Source organism: Gadus chalcogrammus, chromosome 4 (genome assembly GCF_026213295.1).
Source record: "Gadus chalcogrammus isolate NIFS_2021 chromosome 4, NIFS_Gcha_1.0, whole genome shotgun sequence".
Lineage (NCBI taxonomy): Eukaryota > Metazoa > Chordata > Actinopteri > Gadiformes > Gadidae > Gadus > Gadus chalcogrammus.
This window is the reverse complement of record NC_079415.1, coordinates 12,476,126-12,502,136: the sequence shown is the minus strand read 5'-3', so window position 1 is coordinate 12,502,136 and position 26,011 is coordinate 12,476,126. Positions and strand designations below refer to the sequence as shown.

General features: G+C 44.3%; 3 protein-coding genes across 6 annotated transcripts; 1 reads left to right on the top strand and 2 right to left on the bottom strand.

The window, feature by feature from the left end:
* Window positions 1–554: 554 nt before the first annotated feature.
* On the bottom strand, window positions 555–10,536 carry exd3 (exonuclease 3'-5' domain containing 3). 3 transcript variants are annotated; one of them, XM_056589244.1, is made up of 16 exons: window positions 9,175–9,197; window positions 6,938–7,002; window positions 6,714–6,764; window positions 6,315–6,470; window positions 5,509–5,694; window positions 5,366–5,419; window positions 4,966–5,105; window positions 4,759–4,865; window positions 4,495–4,568; window positions 4,257–4,295; window positions 4,042–4,160; window positions 3,415–3,562; window positions 2,974–3,172; window positions 2,397–2,500; window positions 2,080–2,224; window positions 555–1,763 (listed from the first exon to the last, which is right to left on the bottom strand). In XM_056589244.1, the coding sequence occupies exons 3-16, from the start codon at window positions 6,729–6,731 to the stop codon at window positions 1,672–1,674; spliced, it is 1,581 nt and encodes a 526-aa protein (XP_056445219.1). In that variant the 5' UTR covers window positions 6,732–6,764; window positions 6,938–7,002; window positions 9,175–9,197; the 3' UTR covers window positions 555–1,671. The 3 variants fall into 3 exon arrangements, with proteins under 3 accessions (XP_056445219.1, XP_056445218.1, XP_056445217.1); XM_056589243.1 differs by lacking the exon at window positions 6,714–6,764 and adding an exon at window positions 10,435–10,536 and having other exon boundaries at window positions 557–1,763; window positions 9,175–9,234; XM_056589242.1 differs by lacking the exon at window positions 6,714–6,764 and adding an exon at window positions 10,426–10,525 and having other exon boundaries at window positions 558–1,763; window positions 9,175–9,234.
* A 1,226-nt stretch (window positions 10,537–11,762) lies between these two features.
* On the top strand, window positions 11,763–20,237 carry cdc37l1 (cell division cycle 37-like 1). Its single transcript, XM_056588301.1, has 8 exons — window positions 11,763–12,223; window positions 13,117–13,434; window positions 13,821–13,914; window positions 14,136–14,251; window positions 15,200–15,322; window positions 15,776–15,952; window positions 16,254–16,325; window positions 17,510–20,237. The coding sequence occupies exons 1-8, from the start codon at window positions 12,113–12,115 to the stop codon at window positions 17,627–17,629; spliced, it is 1,131 nt and encodes a 376-aa protein (XP_056444276.1). The 5' UTR covers window positions 11,763–12,112; the 3' UTR covers window positions 17,630–20,237.
* On the bottom strand, window positions 19,899–25,965 carry ak3 (adenylate kinase 3). 2 transcript variants are annotated; one of them, XR_008895333.1, is made up of 6 exons: window positions 25,578–25,965; window positions 24,064–24,183; window positions 23,533–23,705; window positions 23,113–23,156; window positions 22,840–23,026; window positions 22,631–22,718 (listed from the first exon to the last, which is right to left on the bottom strand). XR_008895333.1 is itself a non-coding variant. In XM_056588302.1 (5 exons), exons 1-5 carry the CDS (start codon window positions 25,723–25,725, stop codon window positions 21,737–21,739), a joined length of 651 nt encoding a protein of 216 aa, XP_056444277.1. In that variant the 5' UTR covers window positions 25,726–25,958; the 3' UTR covers window positions 19,899–21,736. The 2 variants fall into 2 exon arrangements, 1 of the variants encoding a protein (XP_056444277.1); XM_056588302.1 differs by lacking the exons at window positions 22,840–23,026; window positions 23,113–23,156 and adding an exon at window positions 19,899–21,827 and having other exon boundaries at window positions 22,600–22,718; window positions 25,578–25,958.
* Between the last annotated feature and the right edge of the window lie 46 nt (window positions 25,966–26,011).

Below are 26,011 nucleotides of genomic sequence, written 5' to 3'. Positions count from 1 at the left end.
CAGTAGCTTATGCATAATGTGAATGAACAGCTACTCTAGGCTATACGCCTTTGGAGAGAAGCTGAGGGGTTGGGAGTAAAAAAGGTCCAGCCGTTTGTTCCAATACGTTTTAACACGCTGGTTACTTGGTAATTCAAGGTCAGTTGTGCAACGTGAAAAAAAAATCCACTGCTCTCTTTCCCATGTTATTGCCTCACATACAAACTGTTGAAAAGCTGAATCTTTTTTAATTCTTCACAGCCGTTGACTTCTCTGCCTGCCAGGCTGCCAATCACTCAATGCTCACTGTCAGTCCCCTGGGGATCGCTCCCTGGGGGGTTGTTTTGGATAACCTGGGTGTATCCCACCCTCCCCCCTCCCCAGTGGCATACAAACAAGCCCTGCGGTGTGTGGTTGTGTGTGTGAATGTGTGTGAGTGTGAGTGAGTGAGTGTGTGTGTGTGCGTGTGTGTGTGTGTGTGTGAATGTGAGTGAGGGTTTGTGTGTGTGTGTGTGTGTGTGTGTGTGTGTGTGTGTGTGTGTGTGGACACCTTCAGGACCGTATGCTGAGCAGAACACACTTTTACAGGTTAACAAGCAGTTTCATTCCCTATGTCATATCATTCATCTCCATTATGTATTACATTGACCACACACACACATACCCTTATACACACAAACACACACACCCATGCACAAATGTGCAAGTACAAGAGCAACACACAAAGAATATCCAGACCCATCTTGACACAAACACATACATCAAGGCATACCAGCAGAATACACACAAATCTACACACACACAGCGGTCAACTGGTGGTCCGGCCAGACTGTGTGTATCTGAGGGAGCTGTTCAGCCAGGCGGGCTTGACGCATTGACACTGGATTCCCACCATAAGCAGCTGTCAGGTATTTCTCAGACGATTGAACTTCTGGTATCATGAACCGCTAACCACTTTCTAAACTTTTATCAAAACATGTTGTAGTATTACACAACTCAGAACCAATTTCAATTCAGTTTCCATGCATTGCATTTATGTGTGTATTTATATTAAAGTTGAAATGAACTGTATAATGAACTGTTTCATGGTATATTTCAGTTTTGGGATTTAAATGTAATGGTGTTAATGACAGGTTGGAACTGTATAGATCTCTGTCGAGTTTTAAATGAAAAGAAGAGTTGGCAAGTTCAAATGAATCTGAACTGTTTTCTCCCAAATACTTCCTCAACTTTCTTGTCATACACTAAGTCGGATAAAGTAATTATGAAAACAGGTGTACTTGGGTAACACAGCCTCCATCCCAATGACGAGAGAAGGACCTCATTCTGGGCATGCCGTCACAGGCCAAGAAGGTTTCAGCTATTCAGTGGAAAATCAGACATTCCCAGATTTGTAGTTGAGCAGCATATTTTAATAGTCAAAACCAATACATTTCAAAGTTGTGGAAAGTAGCAGGCATCTTTTATTAGCAAAGATAAAGAAATACCCTGTTCTCTTGTTTGGAATTATTTTAAAAGAAAAGTTAAAAAATACACTTTGGTTTCAAACATAAACTCAAGTGGTAACCTTTGAACAATTGATAAAAAAACCCTGCTTTGATGAGCGATTCATAAAAAAAAAAGCGTAGAGTCTGCGTCTCCATTTAAAACTTTACAAAGAACGGTGGTCGTGTACTCATGTTTAAAAAGGCATCAGACGGCGAGCTTCTCGGGGGTCAGCCCGTAGCGGGAGGGCTCCCTGCCGACCGCGGAGAACACCTCCAGGAGGCAGAACGCGTCCGTGGCTGGAGAACCAGAGAGACACAGAGAACATCAACAAAAGACAAGTTGGGTTTCCCACTGAACACACAGACACAGCTTGTTTGTAGCAAGAACTTAACCAGCTCCATTAAACATCCATTAACAAAAAAACACACAACCGCAACGGAGCAATGAACCCTGGAGAGTTCAAGTTGTTTACCAGAGAGGAGGAATGGAGAATTTTTCCTTCAGGCCCCCAGTCTGGGGCCAGAGACGGAAGGCTGTGTGGATGGATGGCTCCCTGTAGCCTCCACTCACACACACACACACACACACACCATATCCCCGGCTGGGTTTTACCTGCATATCTAATCTGGCTCTGGTGGAGGGGCCTCCGCTCCCAGTAGGACAGCTGTTCCCTCTTGTCCAGTGGCTTTCCCAGGACGTGCTGCACCAGTTGACTCAGGCCTTTCTCCGCCGTGCGCTTGACTTTCAACCGTTTTATCTGCAGGGCCGGACGGGAGGGTAGAGGGAGTTTAAACACGTCGTCTTCAATCAAGGTTCAAGGCAAAAAAAAAAAAAAAAAAAATCTGCTTCTTTTTCATTTGAGATTCTAATTCTAATTATCCACATTATATAGGATGGGGTGACGTTAGCGGTGCAGCGGGCAGTGCTACCTCTTGGTGAACCGAGTGCAGGTCCAGCACACGGGCCATCTTCAGGGGCTCCTGGAGAGACCAGGTGGTCTGGAGGTACTTGAGGTCTCCTCCCAGATCATAGCCTTCAAGAGGAGTAGAGGAAGGAAGCGGGATGAAAGAAACAACATGGTTCTCAGAGCCTTCATTCAGATGGAGAAAATCTCTCTCTTTTGCCGACATCAGCTTGTTTGCCACGGTATCAAAAGATTAAACGATATAGGGACAGGACACAGTGAATAGAAATATCTAGCTCATAAACTAAAACGTCAAAGACAATCGTAAAGGAAGCCGTCAGATGACGAATGTTTGTTAATAAGGTGCTTCTTTTGGTGGTATTTCTTTGAACATGGTACTGCGCAAGGTATACAAGCATTCAACGAACGGGACGTCTTTTAAGCCTGCATATCTAAAATGCACTCGACAGGCCTAATCCACCCAGCCTCCATCTTGGTTCTAAGCGGAAGCTGTGAGCGGCGACAGGTCGCTAAGCGCCTTCCGTTGCCCCTCCGGAGCTCTTCTCTTGCCCCGACTCGCTCCCTTTAGCCGGCCCCCTTACCTAGCTTCCGGACCTTGGTGTCGCATAGGAAGGACTTCATGAAGTCCAGGGTGCCGGGGTGCTGCCAGAGGTCCGCGGAGCACATGTCCACTATGAAGACCTGGTCCAGGACGGCCAGCTGGATCAGGGCCACGCGCTGGGGCACCACACAGCCGAAGCCCGCCCGCCACTCCATGTCCACCCCCACCGTCCCGCCTTCCTGGGGAGCCACCAGGGACGTTTTTTGCAGATGAGATTACTTATGCTACTTCACTTATACACGCCTTTATTTTGAAAGTCAAGTCTAAGCTAATGGAAAATAAATCAGTCTATCAAACGTTACAGCATTACGTTGATACTTGACCCTGCCGTTTAAAAAAAAGGACTGAAGAATAGCGACACATTATTTATATTCCTATATCAATATAGCTCTGTGTATATTTTTGTATGGGGCAGCTGTACCTTGAACACCAGCTCTCGGCACTGCTGCAGGTCCTCCACAGTGCCCAGGAAGTGGATGTTGTCTCTGCTGATGGGCAGCTGGTAGTAGCGGTCAGAGTGATGCTTTGGCACGTCCCACTCCTGGGTTGTGGCATTCAGACAAGACTTTCTGAAGCGAAGATCAAGTCATTGGGGGTGCATGTGAATTAGAAAACTGGGGGGTTAATATTGGTGCCAATAGAACGGTAGACAGTTGTGGGTGAACTTGAGGTCATGATGGTGGACACAATGACAGCACGTTATCTGGGATGGATCAACTGAGACTAGCGTCTGACTTTTAAATAACAAAGCATATATTGTTCCAGACAATATTATGAACACACTGAGTTATGATAAGAGGTCTATTTCGATGAGTTTAAAGTATAGCCATTCATCAAAAACATTTAAAATCAAAAGTTTACAGAAAATACAGATATTTACTTCATATTTGCAGTGCAACCAAAAAAAATTAGGCACACGATATTTTCGTGTGCCTCAGGCTTAAGATTACACCAAGATTGCTGAAGGGACGTCTGGATTTCTATTCTGAAAAGAAGGCTTGGTCTGTCTGATGACCTCATTAAGTCCACTTGTGTTTTGTCAACTTACTGTGCGTTTGGTCCACCTCTGACAATCTTTGACAAATGGGCCGCATGTTTTGAACTAGTATAATTTGTCAAAAGTGCGTCCAGATATATTTGCATCTCAGGGTCATCTGCTACAATTGCCTAAGAACAAACATTAGATATGGTCAAACAATATAGTAATATATGCATTTAAAATGAGAGGGCCGGCAGGCATATCTGCTAGTAAAGCCTATTTACCTTTGTGTGGTCGCACCAGTTTTCCTGATCAATATCTTTCTATAAAGAAAAGTGGATTAATATTTTCTTTCTTTGAGAACTTGCCAACTCTTCCTCCCCACAACACACACTTCACATCAAAGCAGAGGTGCATTGCAAAACAAGATATCAAAGTTTGGAATGGAGATCACTTTGAAAACGCAGCATATTTCCTATGTTGTGGTTTAACCGTTGGTTAGCCTGTGGTCCATCTACTCACCCATTTGAATCTCTTCTCCATGAGGAATCGCAGGGTGCCTTTCTTCCTCATGTGCACCGAGTGGTGACACAGGGCTGGGAACAGAGAGGAAACTCCCTGTCTGTTTGTGGCTTTTAAATGAACACACACACACACACACACACACACACACACACACACACACACACACACACACACACACACACACACACACACACACACACACACACACACACACACACACACACACACACACACACACACACACACACCCCCCCCCCTTACCTGGGTCAATGTTGAACTTCCCGATCAGTCGAAATACGTGCTTGGAAAGAACCTTTGACGTCAACTGGTTGATGTGAAACTGGCTCAGGACGAGATCAGGGTACATCCTATCCATAAACAAAGAAAAACTGCATTCAAAACCACGAGCCACGAGACGTGACGCGTACATGGGACTGTGGATGCGTTCACCGTTCACATCGGCCGTACCCGCTGAGGAAGTCTTGGGTGGTGCGCGGGTCACACCAGGAGTCCAGCAGGGTGACCAGACGGAGCTCCAGGTGAGGATGTCCGTGCACAAAGGACTCCGCTAACGTCACCTTGTCCTGTAGTAGGAGGGGGATGCACATCTGGGGTGTTGGGGGTGGGGGGGGCCGGTATTAGATCATGTGGTTTAAGCAGAGGTTGAAGGATTTCTAGTCCCAACATGGATGTATATCTGAGGGAATAAGGATGATGTGTACAAACGGAGAAGAGGTGGATTTTTACATTTAATCATATGTGGGTTTCACAATTACTCAATATTATATGGTACAGACGAATTGAAGGATTCGCCCTACATACATGAAACCCCCAACCATAACACCACACATAAAAAGCATGTTCTTACATCTTCCATGTCCAGCGCGAGTTGCAATCCCATCTTCACACTGAACGCCGCCGCCTGGATGTGAGAAAGGGAAGGTCTTTTTTTTTAAGAGTCCCCCATCCGACGATGCAGATCACGACGCCAGTGAGAGCACCTCCACGCACCTCGCAGTGCAGGCTGCGGCCCTTCAGCCGGGCCACGTGCTGGGTGAGGGCCGCCGGCTCCATCAGCCGGAGCTGGTAGATGTCTATGATGGGGTTGGCCACCCCCGGCAGGCGCTCCGTCACCAGCTCCAGGGCGCGCTGGCGCAGGGGCAGGGCCTGCTCTTCAGGGAGCGACGCCAGGCTCACCTGTAGGGTGAGGTCGACGGAGGGGTTCACCCGATTGATTTGATATGGGTTCTTTAGTGAACCGTTATTCATCCAGGTTGAACACAACGACGTTAGAAATTTAGAGATAAAGTTAAGTGTATGTGAACAGGGTTCAAATACTTATTTGTGACTGCTAGAGTGGAAATATCAACCCACAAAGCAACTGTTTTAATATGTGTTAATGAACGCTATAAGTTCATCAAGAGTAGGAATGTGTAGAATTAAACTGTTAAAAACTATACTCTACAATTAAATTAGTTTGGTCTTATCACAGGTAGAGTGCACAGGGTGCTTATTGAAACCTTTGACCAAGAATTGATCCATGCGTTCTAGAAGATTAAAAATTATAATATATATTAAGTTATATATAGCTTAAAACATAGCTTCATTACCTTAAGAATAATACAATAAAAGAAAACTGTTGCTCAAGGCTTTAGAAATACACTTAAATGGTTAGCATTCTGTTTGAGATTAGAAAACCAAAACAGCTCTTGTTTCCCAGATTGATGGAATAAACAATAAAAACAATCATTAGTCTCAGCCCTCATATCCATGAAGCTCCGAGGTCAGAGGTCGCCGTTTTTCTTTTTGCCGCTGACCTGTGGGTGGTCCTTGAGCCACTGCTGGAACTCCAGCAGGACCCTCTGTTTGAGGTCGGCGGGCTTCTTGTAGGCGGCGCAGCCCTCCAGGATGGTGAGCAGGGCCTCCAGGGGCCGGGCCACCTGGGAGAAGCCCTGGGAGGCCGCCGCGCGCAGCTGGGTGGCGGGGGATGACACGGGGGAATGTGGAGAGAGAGAGAGAGAGAGAGAGAGAGAGAGAGAGAGGGAGGGAGGGAGGGGGCTGGTGAGAGGAGGAGGAGGGGAGCTGGGGAGATGCAACGTTCAAAGACCGGGGGGGGATCGTGACTGGCATTAAAGGGGCTGTGAAGTAGCTGGGGGGAGGGGGGGGGGGTGTTTGGGATTGTTTTTTCTAGCACTTTCAGACTCATCACCACTTACTATAAGAAACTTTTTCATTAAGTCTTGTATTCACAGCGGTAATTGACACGTCTGAAAGGACAAATCAATGACGCACAAATTAGATGTGGTGAGGTGCGTCAATAGGTGTGAATTTGGTGCCACGGTTAATTTAATGATTGTCTGGGCCTTAGAAGAATGTTTGATGCAGGATGGGAATCAAACCCCTCCTGACATTATGGACCCGATGCGTCATTCTGACTTACCCCGGCCCACGCCTTATTGTTCCACAGAATTGCGATCTCCAGTCTGAGCACATTAGGGTCGATACCTGCATGCGCACATGCACAAACAAACACAGGTCAAGTTACACTCTGACCATTGGCCAAGGCAATATGTAATTAAGGCATATTTCTTGGCTAATATTCATCTGCCAATATAGCTTTCCATTTCTGGCATTCACTCACAATGACACATTGTGAATATTGGTAACCAGCTACTTTGTTATGAGGACTAACAGAGGTGAGGTATAGGTTTCTTTGATTACATCACTGTTCTCCTCATTTAATAAAACAGCTGTTAGAGGAAAAAATGTAATACTGGCATCTTCTTTCTATTCTGTTATTATATCAGTGACTAAGATAATCAATCACGCTACACATTACAGACTACAGTTGCAACTAATGGACCTGCGTTTAGTCCATCACCACCACCAGTTCTCATTATGACGTTTGGAAACCCAACCCAAATTAAAAATCTCTTTGATCAACAACACATTATGCACAGAAATATTTATTATTTTCATTCTACCATACTTAGAGGGGGCAGTTTGTGGCTTACACTGCCCGCGTTGGGCATAGATGTTGTAAACAGGCTTCATGCGAGGCTTAGGGGTAGCATGTTGAACAGGCAGGAGTAAAGCAGCCATAACAACAGCTGAGGCTCGCTGGGTAGTCACGGAGGAACCCGGCATTAGCCCTGCATTCCACTCCGATCTGCAGCCAAAATACTCTGGGGAAGACGACGAGGCCCTCTCTCCCCCCTAACGGCCACGGCGGGGGTACAGGGTTGCAGAAACAAGAGAGGTGTGTGGTTGTTTTTCTTTAGGGGGGGGGGGGGGGGGGGGGGTCGGGCTCTCAGTGTGTGTGCGTTCTCCATGGATGGGTCTTGAGAGCACCAGCTTTTCTTTCTTTCCCTCTTTAACGGCCCCATGTTTTGTCTAAGCGTTCCCTAGGAATTCGCCGTCACTGGAGCAAGCCGGCTCCAAAATAGTTACGTTGCAATGTAATGCGACCTGTCCGACTTCTCTTTTTGCAAAAGAAAAACATTCACATGGATTTATTGAGAGTTCCCCTATTGTAGGGGGGGGGAGTCCAAAATCCTCTTTTGTGTTAATGTTACTATTTGAAAAAACATCGGCCCATTCCTCTCACCCAGCTCGGTGAATTCCCACCAGAGACTGACGTGCATACGTGCACTGGTACATGAGCGTCTGGATGTGAACAGGGAGGGACGATTGAACTCGGCTCCGAGTCTTTGAACCGCAGAGAGGGTATGACGCGGTGGGGGTGGTGGCAGAGGGGTCATTAGGAACCAGCGGAAGGGGGCGAGAGGGGAAGAGTGGAGGGGGGCTCCGTAGGAATGTGGAACATGTGTCGTCACCGGAGAGACCGGGCTAGCGTGTGGACAGGGCTTGAGGAATTCTCCTAAAACACAACACACACATGTTCCTCTGGGGGAGCTGAAGGTGTTGTTACAATTGTTAAATCCTTTGCATGAAGGTTATTTATTTATAAAACTTTGTATTCATATTCTGACAAAGTGTGGTTTTGGACACATTTAATTGGCTTGTCTTCCTAGCATGCTTTGTGCTTCTGCATTTTACCATGTGAATGTAGATGGGAGATGATAGGGCAGGTCCAACGATAGGTTTATACATTCACACTGGTCAATTCCCAAACAACAGTTAAACTTGTGCGAGAAAATCATTTTACTGTCAATGGCCAACCACAAACCGACAAAGAACCTTCAGCTCCCCATCAAACACGGCTTCTACTCCCGTGCAGAAGCCTTCCTGCTGAGGGTTCGAACCTTTCTCGTGCCGAGTTGTTGTATAGCGGACTGCAGCCACTGGTACATCTGATGCTTCACTTGCAGGCTCACATGTGTTCATGCTAATGCTGCACGGCGAAACATTAAACCCTGGAAAACCCTTTGTGGTTTTCACTTGATTGTGTGGCTGAAAGTCAGCATCAAGATACCAAATTCCCCTCTGCAAACTCTGAAGAAAAAGGAATTGAATCCTCTGTTAAACCCTAGTGGGAGTTTGTTATTCCGTCTGTTTCTGTTTTCATTATCTTGTTCAGGCTTTGCAAGAACATATTGATCATTGACGCCTAGATGCAACAAAGAACGTGTGAACGGTGGTCCTGATGGAAGCATGTGAGTTGGCTGTGCTGTGAGTGTTGTAAGAGTGTGTGTTGTGTAAGAGTGTGTTACAAACCCTCTGCAACTTGATCCATCCTTCACAACAGGAGGTCAGCCTTTTGTGGGTGATTGGCTCCTGAAGAGGAGGAAGACAAAATTGCAGGGGATTATATCGTTTTACACATCGTAATTCAATGGTCAGGGTTCAGGAAGACAAAAAAACAAAATAGTTTTCAAGCATCTGTATTGCTCTAATGTATGTGCTGCTCTGAAGTCCAGTAGATTTGTATTTGTTTCACCCTTAAACCCTGTCACAGTCTCAAAGGGCTTCACAGGCCACATTTTATGGCACCCTCCTTGTCTTGAGGAAACATAACTCAAATTGCGGTTCATCGAAAAAGGTTCATGAGGGAGGACCTAACAATTCAAGACCCCTCTGGCCAAGTTGAGTTCATAAGCTACTTCCAACAACACACATAGCTTTGTTCTGAGCCCCATAGGACCAATGTCTAGAACGTGAGAGTGAATTGTGAGTATGAATTACAAATTGTGAGAGCTAGGGCAGAAAGGAAATGTGTGAGAACACAAAGCTGAGAAAGGGCAAGAAGTCATTTGAAGGCGAGGTTTTTATTTTATGTTTACAATTAGGACCCATCTCATTTTAGGACCTTTCTCCCTCAACTATAATCACGAAATAACCTAGCTCCAAGTGTGTGCGTGTGTGTTTGTTTATAATGAGAAGTAAGATTTTCCTTAACCACACAGCTGGGTAAGGTCTCCACAGTAATGTTGTAGCCCCACCTACCAGCCACAAGGTGCATTACATCGCTTCCTTGGGGTAACCAGAATAATCTAGATAAACATGTAAGATGATGATAAGACAAATCTCAGACTATCAACTAGTGGGATAAAGTCCATAGCTCTACATAGAATCGACACACATTTTGAGTTGCATGATGCCAGATGTATATACAATTAATGGACACAGACTGTGGGCTATCATCCGGTTGAGCCACAATCAGGCAAGTCCTAGTGTTTAAACCGTTGTAACACCGCACAACTAGTCCTATAGTCAGTTCATGCCATGAGGTTTTCTATTACAACGCTTTATTTGTATGTCGCTCCGTGTATTACAAAGTACCCTATCATGCACAGGCTGTCTGGTATCAGCTCGGGTGAGGGACAGGACTGGCATTAACCGTGTTATGGGGTGGAAACAAGGGTATTTTGTCCTTTTACGAATTTGAAAGATAACAAATATCCACATACTTTTCGTAATGTTTACGCGCTTTCTTTTGCTTTTGTTTAATACTCTCAAATATCTTACTTTCTTTACCGTTTCTGTGTCCCAGTTGGTCGTCTCTTTTGCTTGCCACTTCCGTGTTTATGTCTGGTTCGGGACGAGCGTCAGACCAGTCACTGTACGTCATCATCGGTACTTCTCGGCTGTCTCCGTCGACGGCCACGCAGTAGGGGAACGGTCGTCGACAAAAAAACCTTGGTTGAGGTGGAGAGATTGTTGATTTCAGGTGTGGTAAGGTTTCGATTTTATGATTTATGATTATCCATTAAAATGTTGATGAATACCGACTGAATAGCAAGATTGTAAACACCTCTGGTCTATTTCAATAGTATATTTCCAAAACTATTATCTTTGATATGTTCTGTTATCCTGAAAATAATAATGACGTTTAAATAAAAAACGATTGATTTCACCAGTGATTAAGTGGGATTCAAAACAATCTGGTTAACCCGCGGTGTTAACAGCACACTGCAAACTCAGGGACTGGGACCAGAAGACTCTAGTATTGGAACAAGTAGACTCAGGGACTGGAACCAATAGACTCAGGGAATGAACCAATAGGCTCAGGGAATGGGACCAGTAGACTTAGGGACTGGTCCAGTAGACTCAGGGACTGGGACCAGTAGATTCAGGGACTGAACCAATAGAGTCTGGGACTGGAACCAGGAGACTCAGGGACTGGACCAGTAGACTCAGGGACTGGGACCAGTAGATCCAGGGACTGAACCAATAGAGTCAGGGACTGAACCAGTAGATTCAGGGACTGGACCAGTAGATTCAGGGACTGGACCAGTAGATTCAGGGACTGAACCAATAGAGTCAGGGACTGGAACCAGGAGACTCAGGGACTGGACTAGTAGATTCAGGGACTGGACCAGTAGATTCAGGGACTGGACCAGTAGATTCAGGGACTGGACCAGTAGATTCAGGGAATGGACCAGTAGATTCAGGGACTGAACCAATAGAGTCAGGGACTGAACCAGTAGACTCAGGGACTGGAACCAGTAGATTCAGGGACTGGTACCAGTAGACTCAGGGACTGGTACCAGTAGATTCAGGGACTGGACCAGTAGACTCAGGGACTGGTACCAGTAGACTCAGGGAATGGTACCAGTAGACTCAGGGACTGGACCAGGACCAGTATACTCTGGTACTGAACCAGTAGACTCAGGGACTGGACCAGTAGGCTCAGGGACTGAACCATAATCACACAAGCCTGAAGTTAATTTTTTTTCATATATAATGTGAAATATGTGAATCCTAATATCATTAAGTTGCCTACTGCAAAAGAGACCTCCTGGGTACACGTACTACTACTCCTACTAGGTAAAGGCGGATGTTTTAGTGGGTGCCATGGTAACAATGGGTGGTCCGGCAAAACGTTACAAGTTTGTGCCGCTTGTGGTCTCGCGAGAAAGTAAACCAGGCTGCGTGTGTGTTTGTATGTATGTGTGTCTATTCGTAGCCTCTTATGTTTGCAGCCTCTCTTTTACAAAGCAACAACCCTCTTGTAAGGAGTCCGTGTTCTGTTCACAGGACTACGTCCAATGTAGTGGTCCGTCAGAGAGCAGCCCAGGACGGTTGACTGCACAGTGTGTGGTATCTGGGCTAAATATACCACTGTGACAGACTGCTGGTCTGGGGTGTTTAGCAACTAGCAGCTAGCTAGCTAGCCAGTGATACAGGGGCGCTAGCTAGCTGCAACAGCGAGATGGAGTGGACAGGTCACGCAGGGGGGAGAATAACCCCAGATCGGCAGCATGGCACCACCGAAGCTGCTTCTACTCTTTGGAGCTCCGATGTCCCGTCTCCTCTCCGACAGGTAACAGAGTGGTCTATTGTTATCGGCTGTTACCTACTGAGACTTCATGGCGATGGTATGAAAGCCAACTAGTGCTAAGCCTGTTCTTGGGAGTGTGGGACTGAGAGACATGCAGGTCATGTTTTACTGTGTGTTCTGGTTTTATGTCAGTATATTGTGGGATTAGCATTTCCTCCTTTTATAACGCCTCGTCCCAAATTCAAGGCAGCGTCGCAGTTCATATTCAACTGGATAATAATACTGCATCAAAAGATCTAACTGTTTCAAACGAAGTTCATTGCGCACTGGGCTAGTTCTTCCATTGACAACGTTACATCTGTTTCAAATTGTAATTTTTTTTATCATATTCCGGCAGAGCATGACGCATATATTTTTTGGGATAACGTCATGTTTTGTGTTCGATTAAATTAGAAAACGTAGCTATTCTTTCCATATGCAATTATGCACTGTTGACATTCCCAGCCTATGACTGCATTGGATAATAATAGTGGGTTGGAAACGGTACTTGGTTTTGATAGGGTGTTCATGGCGGAGGAAAACGTTTGTTTATTTTTAGTCCTCACCACACCCTGCGCAAAATACATTATCTGCTGAGGAAGGCGTCGGAAAACTGTACTCTATTGATCTCTATATCTACTGCACTAAATTGCACCCACCCAATCCTGGGGTAAAGTATGACTGTGTGCTTATGGTCTATTTGAATCACTCATCAGCAAAGAGTGTCCTACTTTACTCAACCAAAATTTGGTCTGAAATTGAATAGCATTTTGATATCAATAATATTGATACATAAGGGAAGGGCCGCATACTGTTGGAGCAACCAGTGGCTGCTGAAACTTTAGTTTTCTACTATTCACCCCTCCCCGTTTTTGTTTTGTGTTGTTGCTGCTCAGCCCGCATCACCGGCTTCCGGCCCTTTCAGTGACAGCGCCCTGACCTCCCTGTGCCAGAGTCAACAGCGATGCGTGAAGGCGTCCATCGCGTCCGGCTGGAGCCTGGCCGAGGCCCAGCACCAGCTCTGCTCCCTGGGGCTGCACGGCTCCGAGTCCCTGGAACAGGAGCAGGCGCGCACCACGGCCTGCCCCTCGGAGCTCACCCACACCGAGGAGGAGTGGCGACGGAAGGAGAGCGTGCTGGGAGGCGGAGCTCCCCGCGGCACCAGCCACAGCCCTGTGCTCGGAGCCGTCGCTAGCTGGGATGTGTTTGATAAGGTAGCCCTGAGTGACGCAGCCCTCGGGTCACGGTCATGTGTGTTGACCTCATGAACGACCGCCGAGGGGGATAAAGTTGAACACTCTGCAGAAAAGAAAAAGCGTGTTTTTTTTTTTTTTCCCTAGCAGGTAAAAAATGAGGACCCTGCGGCTGTCCTTGTTGCCGTGAACGAGTGTGTTTGGACCAGATCTCTTGTACTTGATGCAGCCGTGTTTCGTTATGAACAGGAAGATTATAGCGGCTAGTGTTGGGACCAGAATGTTCAGCCAGAATGTTCTGGGTTTGATCCCTAATGTCTGAAGCCCTTCTCTAGGCGTCCTTTAGCAAGGTGGCGGACCCCCCCTCCTCCTCCTAACTCATATTTTTTGTGTCCTTTCTATTCCAGAGTATAATTAACACCCCACAGACGTCCTCAGATTGTGAACACGACAGAAGTAAAAACTTCACCCAGAAGTACGAAAATGAACTCCGACATTTTGGTGAGTCAATCGTATATAAATAGATTTGACATCCCTGACATGTGCTACTGTGCTAACTTGTCCTGATAGATCAATGCTACTAAGGTGATAGCTTCACCCGTTCATCACAATTTCCAATACCTTTTCAAGTGTACTGCTGTGGGGCAAGCATTAGCAAAGAAAAGCCTGTTGAAGCATGTTTTTATATTTAGTAATGTCATGCTTCCTTCGCGTGTCCACAGGCATGCTGCGGCGCTGGGATGACAGCCAGAGGTACCTCTCCGAGCAGCCTTTGCTAATCTGTGAGGAGACGGCCAACTACCTGATCCTCTGGTGCTTCCGGCTGCAGCAGGAAGGGGTGAGGAGATGAGCTCGTGACAGACTGGGCTTTGATGCATGTTAAAGTGGTGGGCAACCAAAATCAGTAGTTTACTTCAGATTATGTTAAATGTTAAATATAAATTGTGTATTAAACGGTAATTCCGGTGTAAAATGGATTTGGGATATGTTTTGTACGATAACGAGTTGAAACATTAGTTTTGGAGCACAAAAACAAAACTGCATATAGACGCTTTCTTTTTAGCCGATTCCATCAAAACGCTATAAACTTGGAACGTTAAAACGTTTTTAAGACTCGATAGGTTTTGACGAACACAGAGATTGTGACATCCGTCAGCAACACGCAAGATCTGTGTTCGCCAATCTACTTATCGAGTCTTAAAAACAAAATGGCGTCGACGGGTGATCTACTGATGGTATTGTGTGTATAAAATGTCCTTTTCAATAAACAATCTATACACTTACAAAGTTCTCAAGGCCTCGTTTTATATGTTATGACCCTTATTATTCCATGAAAGAAGTGTCGGGCTACTTTTAACCTTTTAAGTGGTTCAAAATAGCGATTTAGTTTTTACCATAACCAGTGCCCCCATCGTTCCAAGTTTATAGTGTTTTGATAGAATCGGCTAAAAACAGCCAACTGAAGAAAGCGTCTACATGCGTTTTTTGTGCTCCAAAACGAACGTTTCAGCTCGTTATCATACAAAACAAATCCCAAACCCATTTTACACCGGAATTACCCTTTAAGCATCAGAAAATGCATTGCAATCTCACATTTTTTCGGTCCTTTGATGTTGCCTACAATTCAGTAAAGCTGATGATAATTAGGTGAGGTGTATATTGCAGAAGTGGATTGTGCATTAGTGGTGGGTTGACCTTAGGTTGAGAACGGTCGGTCCTATCTGTGTCCTCCTCGATGTGGGTTCATGTGAGGGTTTATCATCAGTTCAGGGTTTGTTATTTGCAGAAAGAAGCGCTGATGGAGCAGGTGGCCCATCAGGCGGTTGTCATGCAGTTCATCCTAGAAATGGCCTCCAATTCCAAACAGGACCCGAGAGGCTGCTTCAGACTCTTCTTCCAGAAAGCCAGGGTAAGCCACCGTCTGCCTTATTGGGACACGCATGGAGGAGAAACACCGTTGGCCTAAAGGCTGTGTGAACTACCTTTTTTATATTGGTTTGCATTTCGTTTGCCCCTCGCCCATTTGGCTTATTCCCTTTTACCTCAAGTCCAAAACGCATAATGGGAAATCAGGCAATAAGATGCCTCGTTTGTTAATATAGAGAAAATACGTCTTAAAACTTTAATGTACATTTATTACGCTATTCAACTTACATTCCAGATTGTTATCTGACAAAAACTAAACTATTAGGACTGGCTTTTCAGGGCTACTCATTCCTCACTTAAACGTCCTGACAATTAGTTGATCCTTGATAAACATCCGCCAGGCTGTAACTACTGATACTCCAGTCATTAATTCAGCTATGCAATGACAACGCCAGGTTTTCCTACCGTTTCCTCTCCCCCCTCCATGTGGCTGCAGGCGGGACAGGAGGGCTACCTCAATGTCTTCCAGACAGAGCTTGAGGCCTTCAAGGGCCGGGTGAAGGAGTACTCGGTCAAACCTTTGGGAGTGGACACGCCCAAAGACGGCGGGCTCCAGGGTGTGGCCCCGCGCGGCCGGCTGGACCCCAGAGAGGTCCTGGAGTCTCTGCCTCCGGTACGTTGGCGGAGCAGCCTGGCTCTTTTTTCTGCCATCGGTCGGTTTACACTGACGTTGAATCGAGAACCTCTGGAGTTTGGTTCTCATAAAAAGGCTCAAAGAGCATTTAAGTGGTTCAATGTTTAACAAACAACCTCATCTGTTTGGCGTTAGCAAGTCTTAACTATGGTGGGAATGAAAGTGTGAACGTTAGGGCAATCGTCATGTCAGCAGCTGCATGGTAAAGACCGTGCTGCAATGTGTGAGAAGAACTGAACATCATTCAACAAATTAGGCATCTTTCTTTTATTATTCCTAGGAGCTGAAGACGGGCTTCCAGTTGCAAGATATGCAGATTTTACAGAATGTTCTCAGCACGATGAATCCACAGGTAATGGAAATGTATAATTGACTTGAAATGTTGGTGGATATACTTATCTACACTATCCCATATCCATTTCTATATGGCGCAATTGTAAACCATTAATTAACATTAATGAATGCAGTAATACGCATTAACTAACAATGAGTATAATCAAAGCATTATCAAATAAATAAACGGTCTAGTAATAATTTACTAATGGTGTTCATGAATACTTATGGTGTTCATGTTAACTAAGGTTATAGTGTGTTAACCAAGTTTTCCTTATTTAATAGGTTAAGGGTTACTAACCCTCACCTTACCTCTACAATTATGCCATATAATAACGCTTATTATTGCATAAACTTTTAAATAAAGGTTACTAGACCAGTGAACTGTTAATTGACTAAGTTCTTTGTTAGTTAATGCATATTATTGCATCAACAAATTTTAATTAATGTTCAATCAATGTAACCTTATTGGAAAGTGTTGCCTTAAGTATAATTATGAAAGGATGCATTGTGAATGACATGCATTCTCACTGTTGCAGTAGCTTCAAGTGTTCTTTAGATGGCGCCATAAAGCATTGGGATTCTAATCCCACTAACACATTTAGCTATTGTTTTTGTGTCCTGAAATTACTGAATTCATATTAAAACTGCCTATCAATAAATCTTTCAGCAAAACATGCTAACAAATACAATTGATATCTTTCAGTACCTTGACTGTAAACACATCCACTTTTTGTAAATTGGATTTGAGTGTATTCACACTATAGGACAATGTCTTCCAAGTCTATTTTCAGTAGCCCTGTTCAATCAGGCACTGCAGTCTTCAAAGCCAGAAAAACTCTATGCAAGTGTTTCTACAGGCCCTCACACTGCCCCAGAGTAGACTCAAGTACGCCAGGGTTTACAAGAATGAGGAACGAGCCCCCTCTCCCCTCTCCTGTCTCCCTTGGCTGACGGGTTGCCATTGGCTGCACAGAGCATGGGGGAAACAAGGCCTGGTTTTCCAAAGAATCCAGTCCAACAGGGTATTTTCTTAACACACAACTGGTCCTCCGCGGTTGGCGTCGGTGTGGTGTTGGGACAGGGAAACGGCCCAGGGTTGCGTAACCAACGTAATCCTGGTGTCGGGAGCACAAGGTTAATCCCATCCCACGGTCTCTCTCTCACTCTTGCATTAAAAAGAATCCCGCACTGTATCCCTAGGTGGCGGAGTACCACGTGAAGCGCTGCTTGGAGGCGGGCCTGTGGAGCAGCGCGGGCCGGTGGGACGGGAAGGAGGACTCGGGAGAGGCGGACGACGGCCGCATGATGGAGATGTCCTAGCAGAGCTGAAGGTGTCCTAGCGAACGCTGATGGCAGGGAAATAATCAAAAGGCTTACCGCCTCACACAATGGCGATCTCAAAGGGCTCCGCAGACCCCCGTTTGGTTGGCAGTTTGAGGACGATGATTATGACGACGATGACAGTTATGAGGGGAGTCCGCCCAAACGCTCCTACTTCCTACTTGCCCTTCATCACTTCAACTGCAGAGCGAATGCTTTGAGTCGTGACTGATCAGGCACCGGGAGGTTTCGCTCTCTGCTCTCTACTTGAATGTATGCAGCATTAAGTGGAAAGGAGTGTGCGACGTTACACAACACACTCGTTTATTCTCCAGATTGCTCTGAATTAGATGAACATTTTGTGTAAACTAGAATTTGAGTACTACATAAACATTTAACGTCATTCTGGGGGCAGGTCTTTAGTAGACGGGGTTCCCGGTAGGGATGAACACGGGTGTAGCCCTTGGTTTTGGGTACAGGCCTACAGATCCATCATTACCTAATGAGATACACCTGGTTCCACCCTGCTGTAACTCTTCTGTGATGAAGGCCTACAGTTGATGGGAGATGGAAATGACAAGTGTGGACCTTTCCTGCTGCCATAGAAGATATGCTGCTTAATCTATATAAGAAATGAATGGATCTGGATGGATCCGGATGTCAAAGTGATTCAATCATTGATAAAATGTCAACTCATGCAAGACACCACACTAATATGAAACACTTTGAATAATGATATCAGCAACCGATTAGCATCACTGGACCTGTGCATAAGTCCTTTATCACCATAGCCTACTGCGTCCCCTACGAAGCGGCATTGTACCCCACTTTTCTTTTTTTAAAGAATGTATGGCATCTATTGTAGCAAAATCGTGCCTCCCTCAAAAACCAACTCGTATCAAACCTGAAAGGAGAAGGGGAACTTGAGAGACCCGCTGCATGAGTAATCAGCATGCATGTTGGTCCCTGCACTGAGGATGTGCTGGGACCAAAAGGTGAAAATGGTCCTAACCTAATTTGACCCTCCATCGCATAAACTCAATTGAAACGCATACAACAATGCAAGCACAAAGGACTTGCCTAATGCCAAATGTTCGCTTGATAAACCGTCAACAGAGGGATTGTCTTTGTTTTTTATGGTTAATGTTAGGACTAAGTAGGACTAGTAGGACTAACCGAACTTGGCCACACCTGTTTTCACAATACTTATATCAGTACTTTGTGTGTGTGTGTGTGTGTGTGTGTGTGTGTTAGTGTGTGAGTATAAAGGCCGCTGTAGGTGGTAAATTGGGGGAAGATTGGTTCATTCACGTTGAGGGGATGAGCAGAGGGTGGGGGATACACTCCCACAAAGACTTTTTATTTTTGTACACAGACGTATGAATATCTTGCACTTTAAACCCTATTTCTGTTTTTAATAGAGGCTTGAAGTGTTGATTAAGAACAGGACTTAAGACACACCATTTATCCTGTTTTGTTGCTTTCTAAAGAAAGTAAATCTTTACAAATTTTTTTTTTTACCATTTCAAGTAATTCAACTACATAAATCTGGCACTTCTGCATGTTCTCAGCAACAGCGTTCATTTATCCGGCAACTTCCACCTTACTGGCTCTCGTCTCCCGCCAAATTCTGCAAAATCGGACTCATTCAGAAATATTTCAAATGCCTTTGGTTTCTATCGGTTCAGTTTCAGAAAGTCCCTTTGCTCCAGCCTTGTTTAGTCCTCGATCAAGCCAGATGTTATTCAGTGTCAAACAGTTGTACATATATTTATATAAATATATATACACATTTATCGGTAAAACTTGATTTTCCATTTTCATTAATAGCACAGTGTAGGTTCATCATTGCTGTCATTCTTCACTATGCAAAGTAATCAACTGATGTTTTGTATTCTAGTCTGTTAAAGGAATGTCGGTGTCTTTTCTGAGAACGGGTTGATCGGCTGTGGAAGAATCATTTGGTAACATTTGGTTTGACATCTTTTGGCCTTTGTGTTTGAATGGCCTTAAACTATATTCCGGAAAATTGCTTTAAGTCCTTCAGAAAACCCTATTGTTCATTAGAAAAGGGCGGGTAACTGAATCAATGAAATAAAAAGTTCAAAATAACCGTTTCCATGTTTTGTATTTGCAACAGCAACTTTCTTTTGTTATTTTTAATAACAATATGGCATAATGGAGATGTAATTTTTCTTTTCTTTTTTAAAACATTTGACATTCGTATATAAAATTGTTCTAATGTTTGACACAATTTGACAAAGTGTATATCCAAAGAAGGATTACAGAAGGAGCATATTGCAACAGCAACTTTTATTAGACGTTTTTTATTACACACCATAAATCTATTAATTTGTGTGTATGTATACAATTACAAATCAAAGGCAGCTATTGATCTCGGATTTTTAGTGGTTGGCAATACAGTACAAGTTATTCAAGAAGAAGTGCTTTGATTAAAGGTTGGGTATGGGATTTGCGAAACGCCAGCAGATTTTGAAAACACACAACTCGAATGGTCCTGCCCCCTCTTCTTCAACGCTGACTCTAACTCCACCCATTCCAAATACGTAATGCACGAGCGCGAACACAGATGCGCGAGAGCGAGCCATTAGCTAGTTAGCTAGCTCCAGTAGCTACCTCAGGATAACAAACAGAAGCTTGCTCTGGGTCACGAGCTTTGAGTACGTGCACGAAGGGGTCACGCGGGAGAAGGGGAGTGCACTACAACTACAATCAAACTACGTTTGATTGACGTACTTACTATCCAATGCCACTCGGTAGTTCTGGAAATCATTGGCTGGAGTTTTCGAGCCCTGCCCGTTCCACAGATGATTGACTTGTTTAATTTTCATGTCAGTTCCTCTAACTCAGTGGCTGTAAGTGGGTTATGATAAGGATTTCCAGTAATTTTTCAAAAATGGCCAAAAAAGAATTCCATACCCAACCTTTAAGTCTACTAAAGGCAAATGTTCCCTTAGTATTTAGTTCAATTACCAAGCCAAAAATCTTTTGTGCAATTAAGACTTGGAAAACATATTACATTGACGTAAGATACGCAAAATACAAACTATAGGCCAGTAACACAGAAATGTAATGACAATAAAACAGGTGCATGTCATGATGTTAAACCAGCATCCCAACAAACCCCGGGGCATAAACTGGAGAATGTCGGGCCTACAGTGCATGTGTGAAAGGGCTTTTTGTCGGCTACAGCTGGTTTCACTACTCCTCTGTGATCAAGGGCTGTTAGGAGTGTTTAGACAGGGTAAGGGTAAAATGAACAGGAGTGCCATTGGGATTTAAGTTAAACACTACGTCGATACATTAGTTCCTGATAACAGGTTAAGACTTAGAAAAAATAATATACCACAAATCAATGAATGAGACGTCTTCATTATTTGGTCACATCTCTTGCACTCATCATTTCTGTGTCTATATCTACAAAATTATGAAATAACTCTCAGAGGCACTTCATATTGTACTCCTGTCGCTGTGCATTGGGTACATGAGCCAGATAGTCATGTTTTTACATAATTATATATAATCATAATTTCACCAAACAATCAAGATTACTTTTTTCACAGGAAGTTAAGCATTGAGTATTGCTTTTTCATTCAACATTTTAAGACGAAAGCACATGAGGTGCATCTATTCAAGACAGAATCAGGAAAGCATATGGCTTGCCACCAGTTATTGGTTTACATCTATTTTAGATGTGGATAGACAAAGTAAAATCAAATAAACTCAAATTAATCAAAACTAATTACAGAAGCTTTGATTGGACGATTCCCTTTTTTGAAAGTTGTGTTACATGAGTCATTATTCAGGTTCACGAAAGGCAAAACCATGGAACAAGGACATCTAATTATGCAAAGTGTACCATCTAAAAGCCACCACCTTTATAAATACAAAAGGAGCAGTTGTGCCTATAGCAAAAACGTTATTTCTTTAAAACATTATTAAATACAATCTACTGGAGTGTTGCTGCAATAAGCATGGCACTAAATTGAAAGGTCATTGTGACGCCCGATCTCTGGAGCGTACACACAGACCTTAAACAAGGTTTCTGCTGGTAAACATTTCAAGTCGTCTCTAGCGTCCTCCGTTTTAGGAGAGTTTTCTATTCAGGAAGGTCTGCACATGGGGCCAGATCTTGTTGGTTTCTGTGCCAGAGAAGACCTCCAGTATCCCTTTACTCCTGCAAGTCAAATAGCAGATTACAGATCGACTGACCAATTATCCGAATGTAGTGATACTGCCTGTAGTATTGACATGGATAGGAACAACAGATTCAAAGGGATACAAAAGTAATCAAAAAGTACGATTCTATGGGATCTGTAAATCTAAGAATGCTATTATTACAATGATAATATTGTTATTTTAGTGCAATACGGAGTTGACTGTTGGCTTGCATGGCCATATTGTACGTATGTTATACAGTATTCTTTACTTTTTTTAACTTTTACATTGATAATCCAATAGTTTTGCTCAATGTTTCTTGGAATGGGGGGGAGCAAGACAGTAGTGCAGGCTGTATTTTGTTTGTGTTGGTTTAATGCTCGAATGAAACCCCCAGCCTTGAGACACTGGAAAACCACAGTTTTATGTTACTTATCTTGATACTTTTCATCCAGGTTCACCCCCACATCCACGTTTCAAGTAAATATTATTTTAGAGTAGACAAGAATGCACATAGGCCCTTATTTCTCTCCGACTCGTTCAAGGCATGGTCATGGAAACCCAACAGTCAAACCTGCTTTGCATGTTAAACATAAAAAGACAAATGTCTGTAACTGTATAATGTGTATCGTTGCTCTCTTTCCCAATGAACCAAAATAATTGCCCAACATCTAGAGGCAGTCTTCTCGCTGATTCCAGATGTTTCTTTTATTTATGTGGTTTGCATCACCTTTACAATGTGAAACCTTTGTAATAATCTACGCCTAAGGTCCAGGGGGGTCTGACTCTACCTGAAGTACTCTAGGACTGGCTCGGTCTGGGTCTGGTAGGCCTTGAGTCTCCTGGTGACGGTATCCGGGGTGTCGTCGTCCCTCTGGACCAGTGGTTCCCCGGTCACATCATCCACACCCTGGAGAATATGATACAACAAAACCGATTTTAGTGACCACCATAATACTACATCGTTATCAGCATTTGGGCTCCGGGACACTAACTTGAAGTTGCTTCTCCAATTTGATTTCATCACACACCTGGGGCTGGTATCTGATACACTTGGAGCTGGTATCTGATACACCTGATTCTGGTATTGGATACACCTGGTGCTGGCATCTGATAGGTCATACATCTGGTCCTCTCACAGATAAAGTTTGTCTGGGATTTATGCCTTGTTTAATGCCAGCTTCCTGCATGGAGAAACCAGTTGCACTTCTTGTCTTCCTGTTTAGCCAACAGAACAAGAATGTTCATGGTGTGGTTTAAAATAACATTTGTAAAAAATAAGCCTTTGTCAATATTTACTTAACCAATATATTTTTGTGGGCTTCTTCAAACCACCCTGTTCACTGGGCTGGAACAGAAGAGCAAAGGTCACCTCTTGGCCTCTGACATCTCACACACCTTATCTCTGACCCTCTTTCATGTGTGTGTGTCAATTACTATTTACTTTCCCCAGTAAATCACTGCATGGCTAAACGCTGAATCAGTTTGGCCCGAAGTTGGCCCTTTGATTCCTAAGTTATACAAGAATGGAAGAAATTGCAGCTAGTCTGCTATCAGATTTAAGTTGATTTGTCTGAAGGCTGAAATATGAGACCAGTGTGGCCGCAACCTGATTGCGATCTGTGTGCGAATAGTGTGTAGTGTGTATAAATACCCATGAGTGCGCAGTGTAATGAAAAAATGACGATGATCAACAACAGTACTGCTCATTAGTCTGAACTCACAGCCACTTTGGGCGGGTTGAAGTCCGTGTTGTAGACCCTTCCGCTGGGCAGGTGGGTCCAGCGGGAGGTGAGCCTCTCCTTGATTGTCTGGAAGGGAACGTCCAGGTTGATGACCGTGTCCACACTGTAGACCCCGTCCAGGGCCTCCGCCTGGGACACGGTCCGGGGAAAACCTGGGGGAGAGAGACACCCAGAGGGAACGAAACACACACACACACAGAGACAGAGACAGAGACAGAGAGAGATGTTATTCCAGGAAGGCCATTATATATGGATATACATTTGGAAATGTTTCACTACCTGATCGAAAAACAAGTCACTTTTGGGCAACACTCATTTGTTTACACAAATACATAAAAATATAGATTATATGCCTCTTCTTTAGGACTGACAACACATAAAATGTTGTGTGTGTGTGTGTGTGTGTGTGTGTGTGTGTGTGTGTGTGTGTGTGTGTGTGTGTGTGTGTGTGTGTGTGTGTGTGTGTGTGTGTGTGTGTGTGTGTGTGTGTGTGTGTGTGTGTGTGTGTACCATCTAAGAGCCAGCTGCTGTTCCCCATTTTCCGCAGGTCGCTCAGGATGAGGCGGGAGATGACATCATCAGGTACCAACTGGCCTTGGTCGATGCACGACTTCATCAGCAGACCCAGCTCTGGGATCACACACACACACACACACACACACACACACACACACACACATGCTAATATCAATATCAAACTATATAAAAGTATGAATATACAGCAGACTATCTCTCTTTTTATTATAGCCTCCTAATGACCTAAGAGCATAAGAAGTGATTGACATCCCTTTTAGCCATGGCTTGGACATTCTGTTCAGTACAAAGAACGAAGTAGATGTTAACTCCCCTGTGGTTTGTGGCCCAGACAGGCCAAAGTCCATCTGAAGATTGTGATTTCCTTACTGTGGGCTACGGCTCCTCAGAAGGGTCAAACCCTGAGGACCAACTGACTAAAAGTTACTCACCTGTTGACAATAGAAAAGTTGTAATTTGAGATTTTTTCTTCAGGATGACCCTAAGGTATACAGTTGGCTATAAAGGGGTGTATATTAGTATGAATTGTTTTGTCTGGCACTCTGGTTCTGCATATTTCTGCCCATTCCAAAATGAGGTCAGACCAAACAAGAGGTCTTGATCTTAATAACAGCCCCAAGCCAAGAATGCTGTTAAAACAGCCATCAGTTTGAGTAGAAGAAAATCAATGTGAAACAGAGACTATGGGACCCAAGAAGGTTAAGTTTGAAAGGAATAAAGCTAGATCAAATAAATGAACTTAGTCATGGGCACTTTAGTCAAAGTCATTGTGGCAAGGACACAGAATTAGTAGTAAATTAGTGGTAGTAAAGTAAATGAAAGCACAACTAGAGCACTACTTCTCAGCATCTAAAATTCTAAAGGGTTAGCAGTGCTGATGATCATATACATCACCATAAGTTCAGTATAGGAGGTTTTGCAGTATCATATGTTTTTGCATGCGTTTCTGGTATGAAAGTATATTTTAAAAGCAGTCGAGTTTTGCACGTTATTAGTCTTCATGGGATTCTCTCTAGTGTCGATGGTGGTGTGGGGGATTATATGGGCCTTCCTCCAAGTGTGAGAGGAGATAGTTGTGTGTTTATAGTGTAAACACACAAACACACTGCCGCTCCATTCGCTGTCTTGACCTTGGCAGGTGACAACGTGGCTTGCAGGTATACGTGCATTCTGCACGTATACACACACACACACACACACACACACACCCAAGCACCACACACACACACACACACACACACACACACACACACACACACACACACACACACACACACACACACACACACACACACACACAGTTAAAGATAACAAGAACTGCAAGAAGAACTTATCAAACTACAACAGGCAAACTGCGTGTTTTTTGGTGCGTGTCTGGGGGGAGGGGGGCGCAAGACAGAACGAGACCAGACACTCTCCTTCCATTCTCCTGTTGGGACAATTCGTTGCATAATAATAAACGTTTGTCTGGTTGTTGAACAGTTTCTTACCAGTCTTGGATTCGATGTTTGCTCTGAGCAGATCTCCGCTCGAGAGATGCTTCAGTCCGAAAGTTTTGGTGATACGCGAAGACACCGTTCCTTTCCCTGAACCCGGGGGTCCCATCACGACAGCACGGAATATGCGCTGAAGAACCATTTTGAGGCAATACCTTCAAACTTATTCGGGTAAATGCAACTAAGTCTCCATCCCCTTAAAAAACGGGCGCAACTTGATCAACCAACGTAGCACTCCTGGGTGCCTATGCCTGCACCGTGCACACCACACGCAAGTTATCTCCAAACATCTTCGCAATAGTCAAAAGGGGGCGAGTCTTACAGCAGTTACTGGACCTTGAATATGTTCCTCCCCTCCAGAATGAAACAGGAAGAGAGACGGAGGGGATGTGTGTAGAGATCTTCGTCACAGCCCCAGCGGGGACCAA

Excerpts from the sequence above, each read along its gene's own strand:
- exd3 (XM_056589243.1), bottom strand. Across the intron at positions 6,471-6,937 it reads ACAATAAGGCGTGGGCCGGG|CTGCGCGCGGCGGCCTCCCA; the intron begins GTAAGTCAGAAT and ends CCCGCCACCCAG. Across the intron at positions 3,563-4,041 it reads AGAGGTGGACCAAACGCACA|AAAGTCTTGTCTGAATGCCA; the intron begins GTAAGTTGACAA and ends TCTTCGCTTCAG.
- cdc37l1 (XM_056588301.1), top strand. The coding sequence starts at position 12,113 with ATGGAGTGGACAGGTCACGCAGGGGGGAGAATAACCCCAGATCGGCAG. Across the intron at positions 13,915-14,135 it reads AAATGAACTCCGACATTTTG|GCATGCTGCGGCGCTGGGAT; the intron begins GTGAGTCAATCG and ends GCGTGTCCACAG. Across the intron at positions 14,252-15,199 it reads TCCGGCTGCAGCAGGAAGGG|AAAGAAGCGCTGATGGAGCA; the intron begins GTGAGGAGATGA and ends TGTTATTTGCAG.
- ak3 (XM_056588302.1), bottom strand. The coding sequence starts at position 25,725 with ATGGTTCTTCAGCGCATATTCCGTGCTGTCGTGATGGGACCCCCGGGT. Across the intron at positions 23,706-24,063 it reads CAGCAGCTGGCTCTTAGATG|GTTTTCCCCGGACCGTGTCC; the intron begins GTACACACACAC and ends TCTCTCCCCCAG. Across the intron at positions 22,719-23,532 it reads TCAACCCGCCCAAAGTGGCT|GGTGTGGATGATGTGACCGG; the intron begins GTGAGTTCAGAC and ends CATATTCTCCAG.